This window comes from Pagrus pagrus (assembly GCF_965226575.1).
Source record: "Pagrus pagrus genome assembly, chromosome: 19".
Lineage (NCBI taxonomy): Eukaryota > Metazoa > Chordata > Actinopteri > Spariformes > Sparidae > Pagrus > Pagrus pagrus.
Window position 1 is genome coordinate 17965244 of NC_140203.1, and position 17634 is coordinate 17982877.

Sequence of the window (17634 nt, forward strand, 5' to 3'; positions counted from 1 at the left end):
CTTGAATAATAAATTGGTCTGAGTTGGAGATTCTTAACTGTGAATACTTTAATACATTTGAGGTGGTGCTTTGGGAAAAGACTAATCGACATTTACCACCATTTGCTGACATTTTATAGACCAAACAACTAATCAGTTAAATGAAAAAATAATCAACAAATTAATCGACAATGACAAAAATCATTGGTTGCAGCCCTAAGCCAAAAGAAAACCAAATTAAAATATAAAACATGAAAATATAAAAGTAAACAGTATCTATAAAATTCTGATAAAATGCTGCATCTCCCAGGCTTCCTTCCAACTAGTAGTAAATCGGTTTATTTTCTTTTACCTCTATAAACATTCAATTAATGAATGTGAACCATAAACAAATCAACCTGGTTTAAATATTTATTCTTCTCATTTAAAGGTCCAAACAGTAAGAAAGTTGATTTCTGACTCTCCTTCCCACCTCGTCAAATACTCACACTTTGGGATGGCGGCCGACCTGCCCTAAAACGTCAGTTTTTGAGTTGGGATTGAGACTCAAAAATCAACTTTCCCACTAATTGGATTTTTAACAATAATCTTATCTACATTATATGCCTCCATATTTTAAAATCAGACATGCAAGTGTGCAGCCTAACCTTTGGATCAGAACTCGTTGGACCTGGAAGATCCAGTGGCATCACAAGTCAGATATTTCCTGCTGTGTATCTATTGCAACGTTCATTTCAGTTAAAAAGTATTCAATAACCTTTGGAAATATAGAAGTTCTGTCGTCCCCGAGTTGCTCGAGAGACAGAACGGCTCGGTGAATGATGGTGCAGAAATCTGCATGTGGCAGGAAGCCTTTTTGATTCCATCACCTCCTGAAATATGAATCGACTGGATTTATGGCTGAAAGAGTTGCCATTCATCTTTTTAGATCCCGTTCAATTGGAAGCAGCCACTGGCTTCTTTCACTACACTTTCTCTCTCTGTGCTCTGCTCCTGCATCTCTCCCTCTCTCTCCTCCATCTTAATGCCCAACCCCTCTACATCACCCCATCATCTCAACGTGGTGATGCTGTCATGACAACTAAAGTGCTTCCTGAGTGCTTGTTGGGTAAACTGACTTTCCCAGAAGTGCTTCCTCCCTTTTACCCTTCCCCCTGCTAACGTGCACACACATTCACATGGTTTCTCTATAGCTGTGAGGAGCTTAATTAGCACACCACAACCATAACAGACATTGCTAGGTGCCTAACCTCATTTGCCCTGACCTTAACCTAAACCTAACTGTGTCCCTAAAACCAAGTCTAAACCCTTTAAACACCTCTTAAAGGAAATGTGGGCCAGCCCCAGTGTCCTCACAAAGATGTAAATACAAGAGCACACACACATAGACACACACACACACACTCCTGCAGTTTGTGAAATATTAATAAAATGCCTCATTCAGCAGGGCCAGCTTCTTTCCATGAAAGCCTCGTCGTCTCCAGAGTCCCAGTCAGCAGTGGCTTGTAGGGCTGGTTGGACTGGTAGTTATGAACACTTCTGATGCATGTAGGTCAGGTGAGGAGTTTCCCAAATTATACAGTTTACAAAACAATGACGGTTTCACAGCAGTTACACATTTTTTTTTACATTATTGTTTCTTGTACCCTCTAGACTAGAAATAAATGATTGGTGAAGATGAAATACATGCTGGTAAACATCACAGGATTAGAGAGGGATGGAGCTGAATTTTTTTTTTGTCTCAGTGCTGTTTGCAATGCAGATATGAATATTTTCTCACCAGCACGTTCCTAACTTTAGGAAAAAGCTGGATTCATTTTTGCAGGCAGTTTTGTGAAAAGTAAGATCTCTCGTTTCAGTATTTATTCGGTAAAAGGGAAAATTACCTAAAGTAAGTGAATTATCAAATCACAGGACCGTCCCTCCAGAGGGTTTGTGTCCCATTTGTGACCAAGAGTCAAGAGTAATTGTTTTTAAGTTATGTTGTGGTGTCACGTACATTACTTGACTTGAATCACGTCACTTACAGTACATTGCTTACCCTAAGCAAGTGCCTAAACCTAACCAAGGTCGTTTTGATGCCTAAGCCTAACAGCCCTAGTAGGTCCTAAACTCTGTGCTCTCCTGCTTTCAGTAAATTTGAAAATATACAGTCTTTGCAGAAGATATCCAATATTGGTCCTGGCAATACATTTGTAATCCAAAAAACAATTGTAGAATGGGACCAAAGTACATGCAATAGTTTATCAGCATGCATCTGGTGAATTCAGGGTAGGACACTCAACGCATGCGTATCTGGATACACAGAAATGTGCTCACACACACACAAATATTCTGCATTAAAATTTAAATGGGTCAAAAATGTTCTTCAATCTACAGCCAATTTCATGCACACACATTTCTCATGTACATATGTCTGATCTGACAGCCTTTCATGTTTTGCTGAGATCACATGTCTCAGGAGAATTTTAATGGCACTGAGATCCTGACCCTTGTACACGGGCTTACAATTTGTGTTTGCAGTTTCGTTGCCGGGGAGTCAATTTTTTTCAAGTAAATGAGTGTCAGCTAAATGCTGAAAGAGTAATATAGTCTGGTGTCGTTGTTCAATTATTTTCAAACACATCTGGTCAGCATAACTTGACACCTGATTTATCATTATGATGCATTGGTCATTTTTAATCTTGCCCACCTGACTTTGACTGAGGCAATAAATTGGTTATGTTTGAAAGCTATCTTGACCTGCTCGACCTCTTGGTTTCTGTTAGTAGCCTGATTGTGAGAATAAATGGGTGCTGAACAATGACCTTTTCTGCCATCCAGCAGACAGGAAAACCCCATTGACTTGATTGTATATTATTATGGTATTATCATCTGGCCTTTGTTTGTGTTCACACACAGGCACACACAAATATGAGCGGGCCTCGGCACTAACACAAGCACACAGACGCAGTAATACAACAATAATAACTTGTGAAGGCATGACACCCTCATTCGTACACACACACAAATAGGCACACACACGCTGTGTTTATGTTCCTTAGGCCAGTAGCTCGCTGTGGGACAAATACAGGAACAGGATATTTACTGTGTTTCCGGGCCTGGTTTATTAGCTCACAATAGTATCTGTTGACAACACAGGCATTGTATTGAAGTTCAGCCTTACCATTTCTGTGTTCCTTCTGCAAAAGTTTACTTTTATGTCAATCCCACTGAACCTGTGTACAGTTGGAAGACTTTCAGGAAAGATAGAAATACAAGTGGATGTCACGTACAACAAACAATGGGAGCCATTTGGCTTTTTGCTCTTATTTTGTCAGATTGTGGAGTTCTGTGCTAAGTATAGTTATTTAAGCAGTAAAATCAGATGTAAATCAGTGTAATTAAGTACAGTTTTGAAGTACGTACACTTTTCTAGGGTATATCCATTTTATGCTGCTTTGTACATATATACCGAGTCTTCTTAACATCCCGGTACCAACAATAGTTGAACAAGATTTATATACTTTCAAACAAAATGATGAAGGCAATTAAATTGTATGTAAGCTAGTGCGTAATGCCAGGGTTTTATACCAGGAAGTTACTGTAATTGGTTCTATACTGCATTTTATTCAGACAACATATTGTGCTTCTTACTCAACCGCTATTGGACAGCTATGGTTGCAATTACCCTGCGGAGGCCCATTTTCTATGCACAACCAAGACAAGCTTATGATATGACACATTACAATAGATTAGACTACCCAACAGTATATAAATGGTTTAAATTGGCCCCTTTTTTAGCCAGTTAACCTAAATGTTGCTTACATGTAACTGAATAAGTAAAAAGCCAATCATCATGAATTAAATTAATACATAACAATACATGCATAATGACTGTTTTTGATACTTTGAGTTCATTTGAATGGAAAAGCTTCTGTATTTTGAAAGCATGAATTTTATTACTACTACTATTTTAATGATGAAGTTTACAGTTCATATATCAGTTGGCCAGCTAACCAGCTGCTACTGGCAGTAATCATGTCTACAGAATGTTTGTGAATATTTACCTTTGATTTTTGTTTATTTGTTTTATTTGAATATTTGCATTTTAGGGCCGTATTTTGATATTTGGATCCATAGCGTGCCTTTAGCCACATAAACGAATTTAGAGCTAATGTGCTGCTGATACACAGTACGGGTTCTTTAACTTTAAGTTGTGTTTTATACCCTCTTCGAGTACGTCTCTATGTACTCGCCTTAATCGTTTACTCCCTCTAATCCCACCAAACGACAGCCAGTCATATAAATCAACATGTTTACAATGAAATGTTTCCAATTAAAGAGGACGCTCGTTAAGAAGCATCACGGACACCACTGGATCCTTAATTGCCTGGGATGCCAGTGTGTGATGCATATTAATTACGTATTAACCTCACACACGCAGACTCACACACACAATCTCATACAGGCACATTAGTGTGTATTGCATATTAATTACCTATTACCCTTTGTGCTGTGCATTAAGAGCTGCGTGGCATCAGAAAGACAGCTTGCCCAAGGGCGACACACACACACACACGTGCACACAACCGACTACCACCAACGCCGTCTATTCAGAATGCTTTCACAAAGAGGAATGAGCCATTTCAGTCAGCCAGCCATGACCATAACTAATCTCACCACAGGAATTGTGTGTGTTCGGATATATAGATGTATGTGTGAGTGGGTGTGCCTCTTCAAGGCACTTAAAGCACCTCCAAACCTCTAACAGCCTGCATGCCCTTGCATCTGGAGACGTTTCATTGTAGGACATCTAATAAGATGAATACCAAAGAAACTAACCAAAGATGGAGGTTGGGGAACATTCAGATTTGCCACGAAGAGGTCATATTTGACCAGACAGTATGTGCTCCATATTTAGCTCTATTTCTTGGGAGGAAAAGGTTACAGTTCATTGTTTAATCTTTTAAAGTAGGACTAAGAGTCTATAGCCACACTAGTGGCTCCATTATGGCTTCAATTAGCTAACTGCTAACATCAGCACGCTACCATACTACTGTGCTTATGTGGTGATTTTTAGCAGGTAAGGTTTCCAATGCTCACTCCTTGGTGTAGAGTGTGAAAATGCAAACATTTGCTAAAGTAGCACAAAATACAGCAGAGGCTGATGATAATAGGGATACACAGTATTATAGGCAAAACCAGTATCAGCCCATAATGGCTGTAAAATGAAATACTGGCATCAGCCTAAAATGAATAAGATGAGATAAGATGATGAGATTATTTTGCCTTGTGAATGTGTAATAATGTCTAACATGTTAATTCTATAACCCGGAGATGTTCTTGCAATTATGTGGAAAAAAATTATTGCATCTGCAAATTGGCCAAAACAAGTCAGAAAATATCAACTTATCAAAAATCCAGTATCTTGCATCCCAAGATGGGAAGTCATTAGTGCTGCAGGTATTCAGTCAGGAACAAATGAAATGGACAGGTATGAAAATTTAGACATGATGATGGCTCCAGAGAAAAGCTACCGTCCATAAAGCCATGCAAAATAGCTATTTAATACACAAAGTATAAAGTGTCTTCAAATCATTGCATGTGTATAAGAGCATGGATCTGTCATTTGTAGTAAAAACCATGAGTTCACTATGGTATTAGTAGATAGTAACTACAGTTTGAATTAAAGCAGTAACCACAAAGTCACATGTAGAGTCATCCAGTTGCCCTTTAAAGGACATTTAGTCAACGTGCATGTCTTCTGGTCTCGTCCTGACAGCCACACCAACGACTTTACCCTTCACACGCATGAAGGACATGCATGTTCTTATTCACTCTCTGTGGCATTTTAATTTATCCCAGTTTCAGCCTTCAGCTGGATGCCATGACTTTTATGACCCCTTTCCCCTGCATGTGGTAAAACCTTCCACACATAATTAAGCCGAAACAGTCAAAAATGGAGCTTGACATAACTAGTCATTTGCATTCAAGCCATCATGTCAAATTTCACAATACATGCCTTAAGATAATTTCCACATTTGTTGTGCGTTCACTTTCCCTGTAGGGCATGGATAATCTATTTATCGTAAATGGAAATGAGCTAGAATTAATGATTATAAATACCTTACCATACACTCTGTTGGTGCTTGTTAGTCAGTTGGAATTGACTTTCATTGAAGTGGCATGCAGTGGATTTTTTTTTTTTTCACACCAATTTGCACATTTTAATTGCAAATGTTTATATCATTCTGACAATCATTTTCAACTTTTTCCAGGGGGAAAGAAATGCAGTACTTTATTTTAATCAGAACACGTCAGGTAATCTTTGTCAACACATCAGGAAATGTCTATCTGCATCTATCTGCCGGCTTTTATCTTTGTATCTATTTTCCAGCAAATCTATCTTCCTGGTGAGTGTAGAGTACATTTTAAAAAATGTAGTTTCCATCAGCAGTGACAGCTTACAGACACTGTGGCCAAAAGAAAAAGAAAAAAACCCCTCAAATCTTGATCAACAGGAAATCCACGTAAGGAGCCATTAGTATCCCACTGTGCCCACAGCATACTGTTTGATTGGCAGGTGATCTTTAGGGAGTTCAGCACAGACACACCAGGCGGTGAGAGCTTGGCACCAAAAAAAAAGAATATATAAATAAATAAAGATAATCATGGTTATACTGGCATAATATCTGAGCATACTATCTCAAATCTTTAATATGCGCAAGATTATTTATTCATCAGCGCCTTTTCTTGCTTCATTCTAACTACTCCTCTTTATTCTACTTCACTGTTCGTGTGTGCCCATGTGTCTGTATATGTGAAATGAGCTGCCATCCCATTTTTATTGATTTGACCATGGAGGTCTGGAGGATGAAGTCAAGGAGAGCCAGACACCAGACTATGGCAATAAATCTGTATGCAACCATAAATGTGTGTGTGGCAACGGGGCTGAGGCAGACAAAGGATCAGGTGTGTCCTACTACCCTGAATGCCTCATCCCTCATCACACACACGCGCTCATACATACTTGTGTAGAATGTGATAAGGTTGTAGACTGTAACACATGAATTGAAGTAAATAATAATACAAAATGTACATTTGTCATGGATATTATGTTGTAATCTTAGATTTTGGGCATTGTTATATCCTTATATGGCAGTGTTCTTTTCCTGGTTGTTAAGGCTGCATTACAGTAAAGTGACGTAATTTTCTGAAATTACCAGACTGTTCTGCTCAGTAAGTACTTGTAATACTTACTCATTATATCCACATTACTGATGACTATTTATCAAAAATGTAATTGTGTTAATATTTCGTCCCTACAATATTTTCGCAATATCAGTATTGAGGTTTTTGGATATTTAATTTTGTCATCCAGTCTTTATTTACAAAGTGCTTTTGATGAAGTTTCAAAATATTGATATTTACTTGTATCATGATTTAGCCTTAAAATATTGTGATATTATTTGAAGCCCAGCCCTGTCCATCAGTACAATAGGTCCGGACCCAGCTCTTTGCATTTAGCCCTTTAACGAAACAGGACAAAAACTTTAAGGATGGCAAAAATAAAGCATCTTTTCACGTCTGAATAAAATAAACCCTAAAGGCAAATATCAATGTCTGTGCTCCGGTGAGCATGAATTACTCGATGTATTACTATCAGCTCATTGAAAACTAGGCCAGTGTGTGAATGCCTCAAAAGCAAAGTCTTGAGCCACGACTCATAATTAGGGTATGTGTGGCATCCTACATGCCAAATACATTTAATGAAAGGCTTCCAGCATGTGTGTGTGTGTGTGTGTGTGTGTCCTCCAAGACTCTGCCTGGTTTCTTTCTTTTTTTTGGGGGCTTTTTTTTTAGTGCAGTACAACCCCCAGAAATGGTGGTTCCCAGTATGCATCTTCTTGTCCGGTTTCAACAAATGACACAAAAACAAAGATGTGTGTGTCTGTGCGTGTGTGTGTGTGTGTGTGCTCCAGGATTCTGCCTAATTATTATAATTTTTTTTTTTCCATTGCTGTACAACCCCTTCAGAAATGGTGGTCCCCAGTATGCATGTTCTGGTCTGGTGTCCACAAATGACACAAAGACGATGGTGTGTGTGTGTCTGTGCATGTGTGTGTGTGTGTGTGTGTGTGTCTCAGAGGTGAGACACAAGAGCGATCCAGGGCAGAGGGAGGATTTTTCAGGCCTAATGTTCCATGACAATGGACCAAGGTTCCGTCAAGGGGAATCAGAGCCACTGCCGCCTAATGCCTTAGACACACATACACACCGCACACCCACACACACACACACACACACACACAAATCTTCCCCTCCACTCCTCCTTTGTCTCAACCTCTCTCCTCTTTTCGCTCCTCATCTCCCGTTGTAAACTCGGCTTTCTTCCTCTTCTCTTCTCTTCTCTTCTCTTCCCTTTTCTTATCTCATTTCCTGTTTACCCTCCCGTATTTCTCTCCTCATATTCTTTCTCCTCTTGTCGTCTCACCTGAAGTTTAATTATGTAGTTCTTAATCACAGTTGGAGCCTGAATGGGCTCCACAACAGCCACATTGAGAAACAATGGTTGAGGATAATGGCTCCTAACCTTCAAGTCCTTGGAGGACAAACACTCTCTTTGGTCTATTGTACTCCTCTCTGGCATCCTCTCCTCTCCTCAGTGATAAAGAAACAGAAATTTGTCATTTACACAATAACTACAGGTACAGTAATCTATGGACTTTCTTATCAAAAGTCAAATATCCCATTAGTGTTTCATCCTCTACCGCTTGTGTGTATTTGTATCCGTCTGTTTGCAACAGCAAAAATCAAGAAGGCAAACGATGCCGTGATAAGTCGGTGATTGGTTGGCTTGAGGGCGCAGCCATGGCGACAAAGGTTGTTGATGTATTCTTGCCTGTTAACATTCTGAGTGTGTCACCCTGCTGTCTACCTGCCCCACTTAGATCAGCCATCAGACTGTTTGTTTGTGTGGGAGGAAAAGAGATGATGTGTGTTTCTGTGCTTATTGTATTTGTATATGTTTCACATATGTGGCTGGGTGGCTACATTATTGTGAGCAAATTCTTCTGACAATGATAAAGAAGGAAAGTCCCCACTGTACGGTACAGATTTGGAGGGGTTTGATGAGCTATTAATCGACCATATTAAAAAAACATCTGAAGATTGTTTCACGTTAGCCTGACACCATCCAATGATAGTATATAAATCTATATATTATTATGCCTACATGTGATTGTTGGTAAAAGATTGTACTCAGTAAGCACCGACCAAGATTTCAGTGATGATTTCTAGTAGAAAACTGGGTGATATGCAGTTTGAAGGTTTAAGACAAAATTATATAAAATTATCAACAAAATGTGAAGAAGTGACGGTGTTGACATTATGTCAAAGTCGTCTATGTACTGTGTTGCAGAGATATCTAATGAAATTAGCATGCTAAACAGCTAGCCCTGGGCTTGAAAACCTCTTTCTCCCAACAGTCCAAAGCTCCTGTGCTAGTGGTATAAACTCCTCCCTGTAGTCAAACTAGCTGCACAGCTAACTAAGCTAACAAACTAATGGTAGCTCCAGTTAGCAGCAGCTAGCATTTACTGTGATGATGTGCTGCCCCCTATTTGTTTGCAGTATGAATTCAACAGTTGGCCAATTCTTATATATTGCACCTTGATGTGGTCGACATCAAGATGTAATTTCAACACATGTAATGTTTAATTTATAATGTCGTAAATATTGACCTGAACGATATAGACTGTGCGCTGCCAACAAGAAGCTTCTAGGACATCGTAACAGGAGCAGTTTTGTACATGAATGTAAAGTCAGACATTGCGTTAACTGCTGTTAAGCGCATGCGCAAGTACTTAGGGGGGAGAAATGTCCACCGGGTAAGCAAAATCTCCTGGTGAAAAGGATTAGATTAAATAAAGAAATTATAGAAAGGAAAGGGAGGGAAGGAAATCCCCCTTAGAGCAAGAAAAATAAACTTTGTCGGTTAAGATAATAAAAATGACAAAAAGGGCAGGGTGCACAGGTTGGATAAAAGAAATAATCCCTTGAGGGATAGAAGAAGAAATCAAAAGGAACAAAGAAAAAAAATGCAAATGTGACAACAAAAACTAGGTGACAAATGCTTCTTTTAATTCCAACTACAGTAGCATCATTGATGAGGATCCGCAAAACAACCACAACCACCCAGGGAATCTTTTTTTCCTACCGTTTTGATGCTGACCTCATTTTTTCGTTTTCCTAAGGAACTAACCATGCCCTGCTTTTTCTCTCCACCACTTTTTTTTATTTTACCTCTCCCCCCATGACCCCTTTCCCATCCCTATGTCTACTCTTATCATCTCATCTCTTCTTTATCCAACCCCAAACACCCCTGGTGTCCTCTCACCCCCCTCCTCCTCGTCTTTCAGTGTGCAAAGTGGGGTTTTACCGCTCGCTGCTGGAGTCTTTGGCCTGTAGTAAGTGTCCGCCCCACAGTATGGCGAGGCAGACGGGAGCCACTGCTTGCAGTTGTGAGGACGGATACTACAAGATTGACTCCGACCCTCCCAATATGGCCTGCACACGTGAGGATATTTGCATATGATACATTTGATTGTACTACTCATCTTTACAGTTTTTGCCAATGTGCTTTTGTTCTTGAAGATAATGTGAGATTACAGATGTTGCTTCCATCTCTTTCAGGCCCTCCCTCTGCCCCACGCAACGCTATCTCCAATGTCAATGAGACCAGCGTCTTCCTGGAGTGGTCCGTGCCCATGGAAACAGGCGGCAGGAAGGACGTGCGCTACAACATCCTGTGCAGACGAGTTCTTCCAGACGGAAGGGGCTTGGAAGAATGCGGGCCGAACGTGCGCTTCTTGCCACGCCGCGTCGGCCTTACAAACACCTCAGTGATGGTGGCCGACCTGCAGTCACACACCAACTACAGCTTCCTGCTGGAGGCTGTCAACGGGGTGTCAGAGCTGGCCAAAGACCATGCAAAGCAGTATGTGTCACTTAATGTGACGACCAATCAGGCAGGTATGTTGCGCCAGATCTGTCACAAATGTCAATGCTTGCTTTTTTGGCAATTGCAGCCTCCACAGGATTTCTCCAATCAGCACCACAGCTGGCCTGTTTTTTCTCCCCCAGTATTTAAACTTTCTTCCAAAAGAAGCCATCACCATTTTGTCATGATTCTTTATTTTCCTCCTTTATTGGGACTGCCACAGTCCAACCTGTGTGTCGGATTCCTGGCGTGACTATCTGGGTTTGATAACAAAAACACCAGATGATCAAATTATCACAGTATTTGTCCAACAAATCTGTCGGCGTATTAATTCTCCCTCGTGCGCCATCCCTGCAGTGAACGAGCGAACATTGCACAGTGGAAAGCTTTTTCTTTTTCGCTTTTGCATCCAGATTTGTCATTGAAAAAGCAGCTTGGTCCCCTCAATTAGGCAGGGCATTTCATCAACAAGATTTGCTGGAGGAATCGGTGGCATAATGAAAGCTCTTGAATTGCAGGCTGCCTGTGCGTGGGGGTTTTCTTGTGTGGTAGCAGGTGTTATTCTGCATGCCTATCAACAATGATGAATCAGGCTGATGGTGACTTGCAAGTTTACATGTTAAATTTAGTCTGGGGAGCGTGATTATTGATCAACTCTGAGCTGACAAGTAAACTTCAGCTGGTGTAATGTTTTGCACTTGTAGCTGCTGGGGATACTTTATTATCTGCGCTGCCAGAGCAGCTTAGAAAATCTGTGCAATTATAAAGCATGTCTGAGCAAGGTCCTAAACCAATAACACTAAAGTGAGCGGCACAGTGGCCAAACATAAAAGACCACTCTAATAACGGGCAATGAAAGAATCCAACTGCTCCCCATAGCTGTAAATATTCGAAGCTTTGTTGGTTTTTCCTTTTTAAATGGAGATTAAAATTCTGCTTTGGGAGCCCATTTTTATGTTTACAGGAGGTATGTGCTCGTGTACTTTATTTTATTTGCTTGTAATGAAATGGGTAGTGCACGGTGTAATGAAATGAGGAAAAATATTAAGCTTCCATCTGAAGGGAAGGCTAGAGAAAAAACCTTGTTTTGAAGGAGTGTGTTTGTTGAACAGATGCTACATCGGCAGTCTGGTAATATTAGGTAATAGCAGTAGTAGGGTGGATACAGTATGAGAGAGAGAGAGGCAGGCATGGCAGTCGAGAGCACTGACGGTCCTCTCACTGTGTTGTCACTGTGGCTGTCAGCGGACTGAGTGGATTACACCAGACTGCACAACCGCCACATTCAGTTTATTGGAGTTTTAGCTGGATTAAAGTTAGCCAGTCACTGGACCAAATGGAGATTAGGGATTACGTTAGATTACACATGGCTGGCGGAGCCACAGATAGAGGAAATGTGCTGCTCTCTGGCATGAATGTGGCAACGGCCTGTTTATTTTTCTGTTGATATTAGATGAACATACTTATGAGACCAATTAGCTGTATATATTTGAAACGGTGGCTGACAGTGCACACAAAAAGAATACATGTAGATGTAAGATTAAACTTTAGTGAAAACAATTAAAATGAAATAAAAACAACAGTACAGAAAAAGATAGCTATTGATTCAAAATTTTAAGTCAGGGTGTTGCAGGAGATAATGCACCAATAAGCACAAAACAAACACAGGATAATACACTGGAAGCTGTGGAAGGATGACAGATTATGAACAGCTGTACCAATAGTGCTGTTTGGCTGCTCCAAATATCTGGAATACAGATTGCAGAGCATATGTGCCAACATGTGTGCTCACAAGCAAATACTTAAAGTGATCAGATGAGCCATTTACAGTTAACTCTACTGTAAATATGCTCTCTTGCGGAGTAAATTCAGTAAAATGTGTCTTACCTCTGGCCTAATTTAACAGAAGGTACAGATGGTTTACGCATAACTGTACACTTTGTATGAATCTCATGAATCAGATCCATCGGTGCGCCAAACTATCACATCCAGATCTCTTCATTTTCTTAGTAAGTGGTTCCCAAATTGCGGGGATGGGACCTCAGGTCACAAGATGAGTGTGATGATGAGTAACAAAATAAGAAGGAGGGAAAACACACACTGTATTCAATTATTTCTGGTTCACTACCGGAAGTGTTCGACCTCTCTAGGCTCACAAATGTATGCAAATGAAAGCATGTGAAAATGAGAAATATGCAACATGTGATGAGGGGTCGCGAGGAGCAACTACTTAATGTGAATAGGTCCGTTGTCTTTGTGAATTACATCTGAATTTGAATGTAAGACTGTAGGCAAGGGACAGGATTTTGGCATCAGAAGCTTTCTGGTGTCCTTTTGTAGTCGGTGTAGTGTGGACCAATCACATTCGAGCAGGCTTGAGTTGCATGCAGGTGAACAGTCTGTGTGGAGATCAAAAGAGGAGGAACGCATTTGTGGAAATGCAGTCTCAGAACCCTTCAGCTGTCGTCTGATGATGATTTAGCTTCTCATTAGCATTTTCCCACCGCCAGAGAGGTTATGTTTTTTGTCCAGGTTTGTCCGTTGGTTGGTTTGTGACCAGGATTTCACAAAAAGTACTCCACAAACTTGGACGGAGGATGACTCTCAGTCCAGAATAGACCCCATTAACTTTTGGATTCGGATAAAGGGATTAATTCAGGAATTGCCGAGATAGGCCTTTTTTTGACACTATCTTTAATTTCTCAGGGAATAATGCATGGATCTTGATTTAAAAAAAAAAAAATCAGGCATATTTAGTTGGCTGGTATCTATGAGTGAGTACAATTTGATGCAGATCCAAATAAAAAATCTGTATCTAGCCGATTTAAATATGTTTCATTTGATTCTGGATAAGGTTTAATTGGATTGGATTGTTGGGCTTTGGCGGAGGTATGCTTTGTACTCTGGTTTAAAATGTACAGTATATGCATTCATATGCATATCTGTTTATAGAGATTAGTCAAAATGCTGTCTGGGCTTGTCAAGATGCTAATCAGACTGTAAACAATGACCAGCATACAGAAGAGGAAGATTGCTATCATCCAGATATCTTCTGGCTGTACCCTGTCCCACCCCCCGGATGCTTAATTGTTTCTTCTTGAAAGTTTGTAGTGCACTTCACCTTTGACCATGTCCAGCATCATTGCTAGACGCTCTGCAGCATCTTTAACCAAACCCATCAGTGATGTCTTCACTTGCAGCATGGTCAGGACTAATCCAACCAATGGAGGGATTTGTGCTAGAGGCTTTCCCAAAGTAAGCAGAACAATCATTTGAATCCTCTAGTAACTGTAATGAACAGTTAAATATACTCTGATCCAGCCTCACCTCGCTATCACAGATGTAATTACCCAATGAGCATTTTGATCAGCATTCTATTCTATTCGTCTGTTTTGTGTGTGTTGTGCTTGTGTATTTTGACTGTGCCTCTGCTTGTGAGGGTTAAAGAGGCTAAAACAAGACACAGATACAAAAGTACCGAGAGGTGGGGGGCCACAGGGACACTCAGACAGAGACTGAGAGGAAGCGTCAGAGGATCTGCCGTTTGATGTGTGGGAAGTGTCACACTTGATAAGGCATCCGTGAAATAGGTGATTTCACAGTGTCCCTGTGAAGCCCTGCTGAATAATAAAGTGTTGGTGCTCGTGAGGAGGAGAGGTGAAAGGCAGGAGGTGGAGGTGGAAAGACAAGGACAGAATGACAGGACGGAGGTAGAGGTGGAGGGGGACAGGTGAGAAAAGGTGAGACTGTGAGACACTGTGAAGAAAAGGGGAAATAAAAGGATGGAGAGGAGAAAGACTGAAGGGTGGACTTTAAGTGCTTGTACGCATTCAAAAACAGTCAGAGGTCTGGTGCAGCTTAACACTTTTAAAAATGCAAGTCATATTCTTCGCAGCTGCTTTGATGTTGCCTTTCACACCAGTACATAGCTTTGATAAGGTAGCTAGCTAGCAAGCGCTATTAAATTGTAGAAATTAATTTCAAAAGAAGAAGTCAACCAGTGCAGAACTATTCCTGCAGCCCAATTGAGCTTCCAAGTGTCTGTATGTTTGATATTTGGTCATGTTTTATATGTATAAAGCCGTGATGGCCTTTGTGGCGTTAATCAACAAGCTGTTCATTCGACACAATAGAATAATCATGAGAACAAAGAAGCTTTTACATGTAATTGGCTATTAGTCAATAGTCAATAATCACAGACAATGCAGGCTTTTGTTAGCCAATGAGCTTCATGTGCACATTAAATGAGCCTCTGTTGTAGCTCAGCTCCATTATGTTTTTATTTCTGGTTATTTGTTTTTTCCTGTTGTTCACAGTGTGGGAGCGCTGTGTGGTATCTGCACGCTAAATGCTCCCATACATTGTTTTTACTGTTGTAGGCCATTAATCAACTGAATCGTGATGCATTACCTTGTGGGTGGTAAAAAATAAGTGCACACAGCCCGGTGCTCTGCCCATGTGTCTTACTTTTGTTCTAGGTGTAGATGTGAAAAGTAGTGAGGTCACTGGAGTGTTTGCATTGAAACTGAAATGAAGTGAACTCAGAGTAGGGGAGGATTAACCTTGTGTTTACAAAGTAGCATCCATTTAAGTGCATTTTAAACGTAGCCTTCGATAGAGATGCCTAAAAGTGGTGCCAGATGCTCGGTCTTTTGCATTGATGATGGTTTTTACAGTTATGCACATTGGTATACATATGTATGGTCTATGGAAATGGAAGTAATACGAAAACGTATTTGAATATTTCTACATTCCACAAATGTCCTTTTTGGAGATCTGCCCCTAATCCTCTCATGAAAAAAACACACAGAATTGTCATATTTTGTTTTCTTCAAAACTTTATTTATGCATATAGTTACAGGGCGGAAGAGGTTGCAGCCATTTTAATTTGGTTACGTGTTGATCTCCAGAACAAGGTTGGAGTGAAAGAGGTTAAAGATGACATATGGATGGGCCGTCACAGTTGGTAGAAGAAAAGTTTGCAGGAAGTGTATTGGCTTTATTTTGGGGTTGAGGGACGTCGTCCATTGAGTATAGATGCTAATAACCCTGGTTCAAGACTATTTAAGTATCATGGTCCTGAAACAAGCCCTTGGGTGACTTTTAAGCAGATTTACATAGTGGCCAAACAGTGTAATTACAACGCCACGTGATGCACTGGGGCCGGAAAACACTTTCCAACAGTCTCACACAGTGAAAGAAGCCACTGTAAAACGGTGGATAAATGTTTTTATGTGTCATTTTCAGTCAGGGAACATTTGAAAATACTAGAAGAGCCGCACGGTTAAATATTTGTATCCCTATTCCAGTTAGTCAGGGGCTAAATCTGAAGACTTGACAAGCAAAAGTCTTGAGAGCCCACGCTCTAAGGGCCCCACATAGGGGAAGATCAGGATAATTTTTTGAGCCGGGAAGTAGACATTTTTGGCTTTGTGCGCCACTGAGCAGCTTGTTGGGCACTGTATCCATCCAAATGCATACATTGCAGTCACACTGCACCTTCAGCAGGAAATGCATTTTCTAGTTTTTACATTGGTCTTTTTGAATTGTATGGAATTTAGCCTCTGTTGATATTATTATTATTTACTTACCTCAAACCTGACATCTTTTACTTTCACTCTATAAGAAGACTGCCTTTTGGCTGGTTGAGTTTGTACATTTAGTAGTCCCTTGAACATTTTATTATGAATTTAATGTGGTTGTTAGTCAGACGACCGTGGAGAGATGACAGGGGAGAGAGTTGGGTGACGACATACAACAAAGGTCTGCAGCCAGACACGAGCTGGGGGACATCAGTTTATGATCAACACCTTGTTGTGTACTTGTTACGACTTTCATGAATTCCTAAGTGACCGAAATGTCACTGAGAAATGATAGGAGGGCTATATCGCGTGTGACGGATTGGTTCTACGCTGCCAAATGGCTGTCACCGTTGCAGATGTATGAAAAAATAAGAGTTGCGTGAGATAAAGGAGGTGGGCAGGGGGTTAAATTGCCAACAGAATAGACGAGAGCAGCTTGGCTTCTTTACAACCTTAAGAAAGCCATCTATCTCTGTGTCTCCATCTCTCCTTCATTCTGACTGTGGATCCGTCTTCCTGCCATTCTCTGAGGGTAGTTAAAGGATAATAAACCAGATATTTGATGGTCTGTATTGATTTCGGTGATGCTCCAGACAGATAGAGGTCCGAGAGGCTCATGCTCTGCATTGTGATAACGCTGCTCTTATCTCAGGCCAGACTTGTTACACTGGAGGGCTGCACTCGTCCAGTGAATAGCTTCAGCTTCAGATTGATGAAAAAACACAAAAGTGGCACCGCAGATGTAAATTATAGGGGACATGCCAGAAGTTCATGTTCATTTGTGGCCTGCCTTCCCGTAGTTTAGGTGCTCATTAGCAGATCTAACACGCTCTGGAAGTGTTTTAACCAGGAAGTGTGATTCCAACGTCTTCCTTGTTGCTAAAATGAATGTGCTGCTGGGAGCCTGTCTACACTTTTTCACCACGTCTCTCTCTTCTCCATCTCTCGCTTTCTTTTTTACCATTTTGTCAACCCACTCGCTTGTCAACCATCCCTTCCTCCTCCTCCTCCTCCTCCTCCTCCTTTAGCACCCCTTCCCTTTCCTTCCATCACCTCCCATTCTCTCGCTGCTTTGGCGTTTCTCAGATA

General features: G+C 40.7%; 1 protein-coding gene across 1 annotated transcript in view; it reads left to right on the forward strand.

Moving 5' to 3' along the window:
• Positions 1-17634, forward strand: part of epha5 (EPH receptor A5) — a 75155-nt gene that overhangs the window by 24789 nt on the left and 32732 nt on the right. The window contains exons 4-5 of the mRNA XM_084382951.1: positions 10383-10538; positions 10657-10995. Of these exons, the coding sequence (XP_084239077.1) occupies positions 10383-10538; positions 10657-10995 (495 nt within the window). The remainder of the gene's footprint in view (positions 1-10382; positions 10539-10656; positions 10996-17634) is intronic.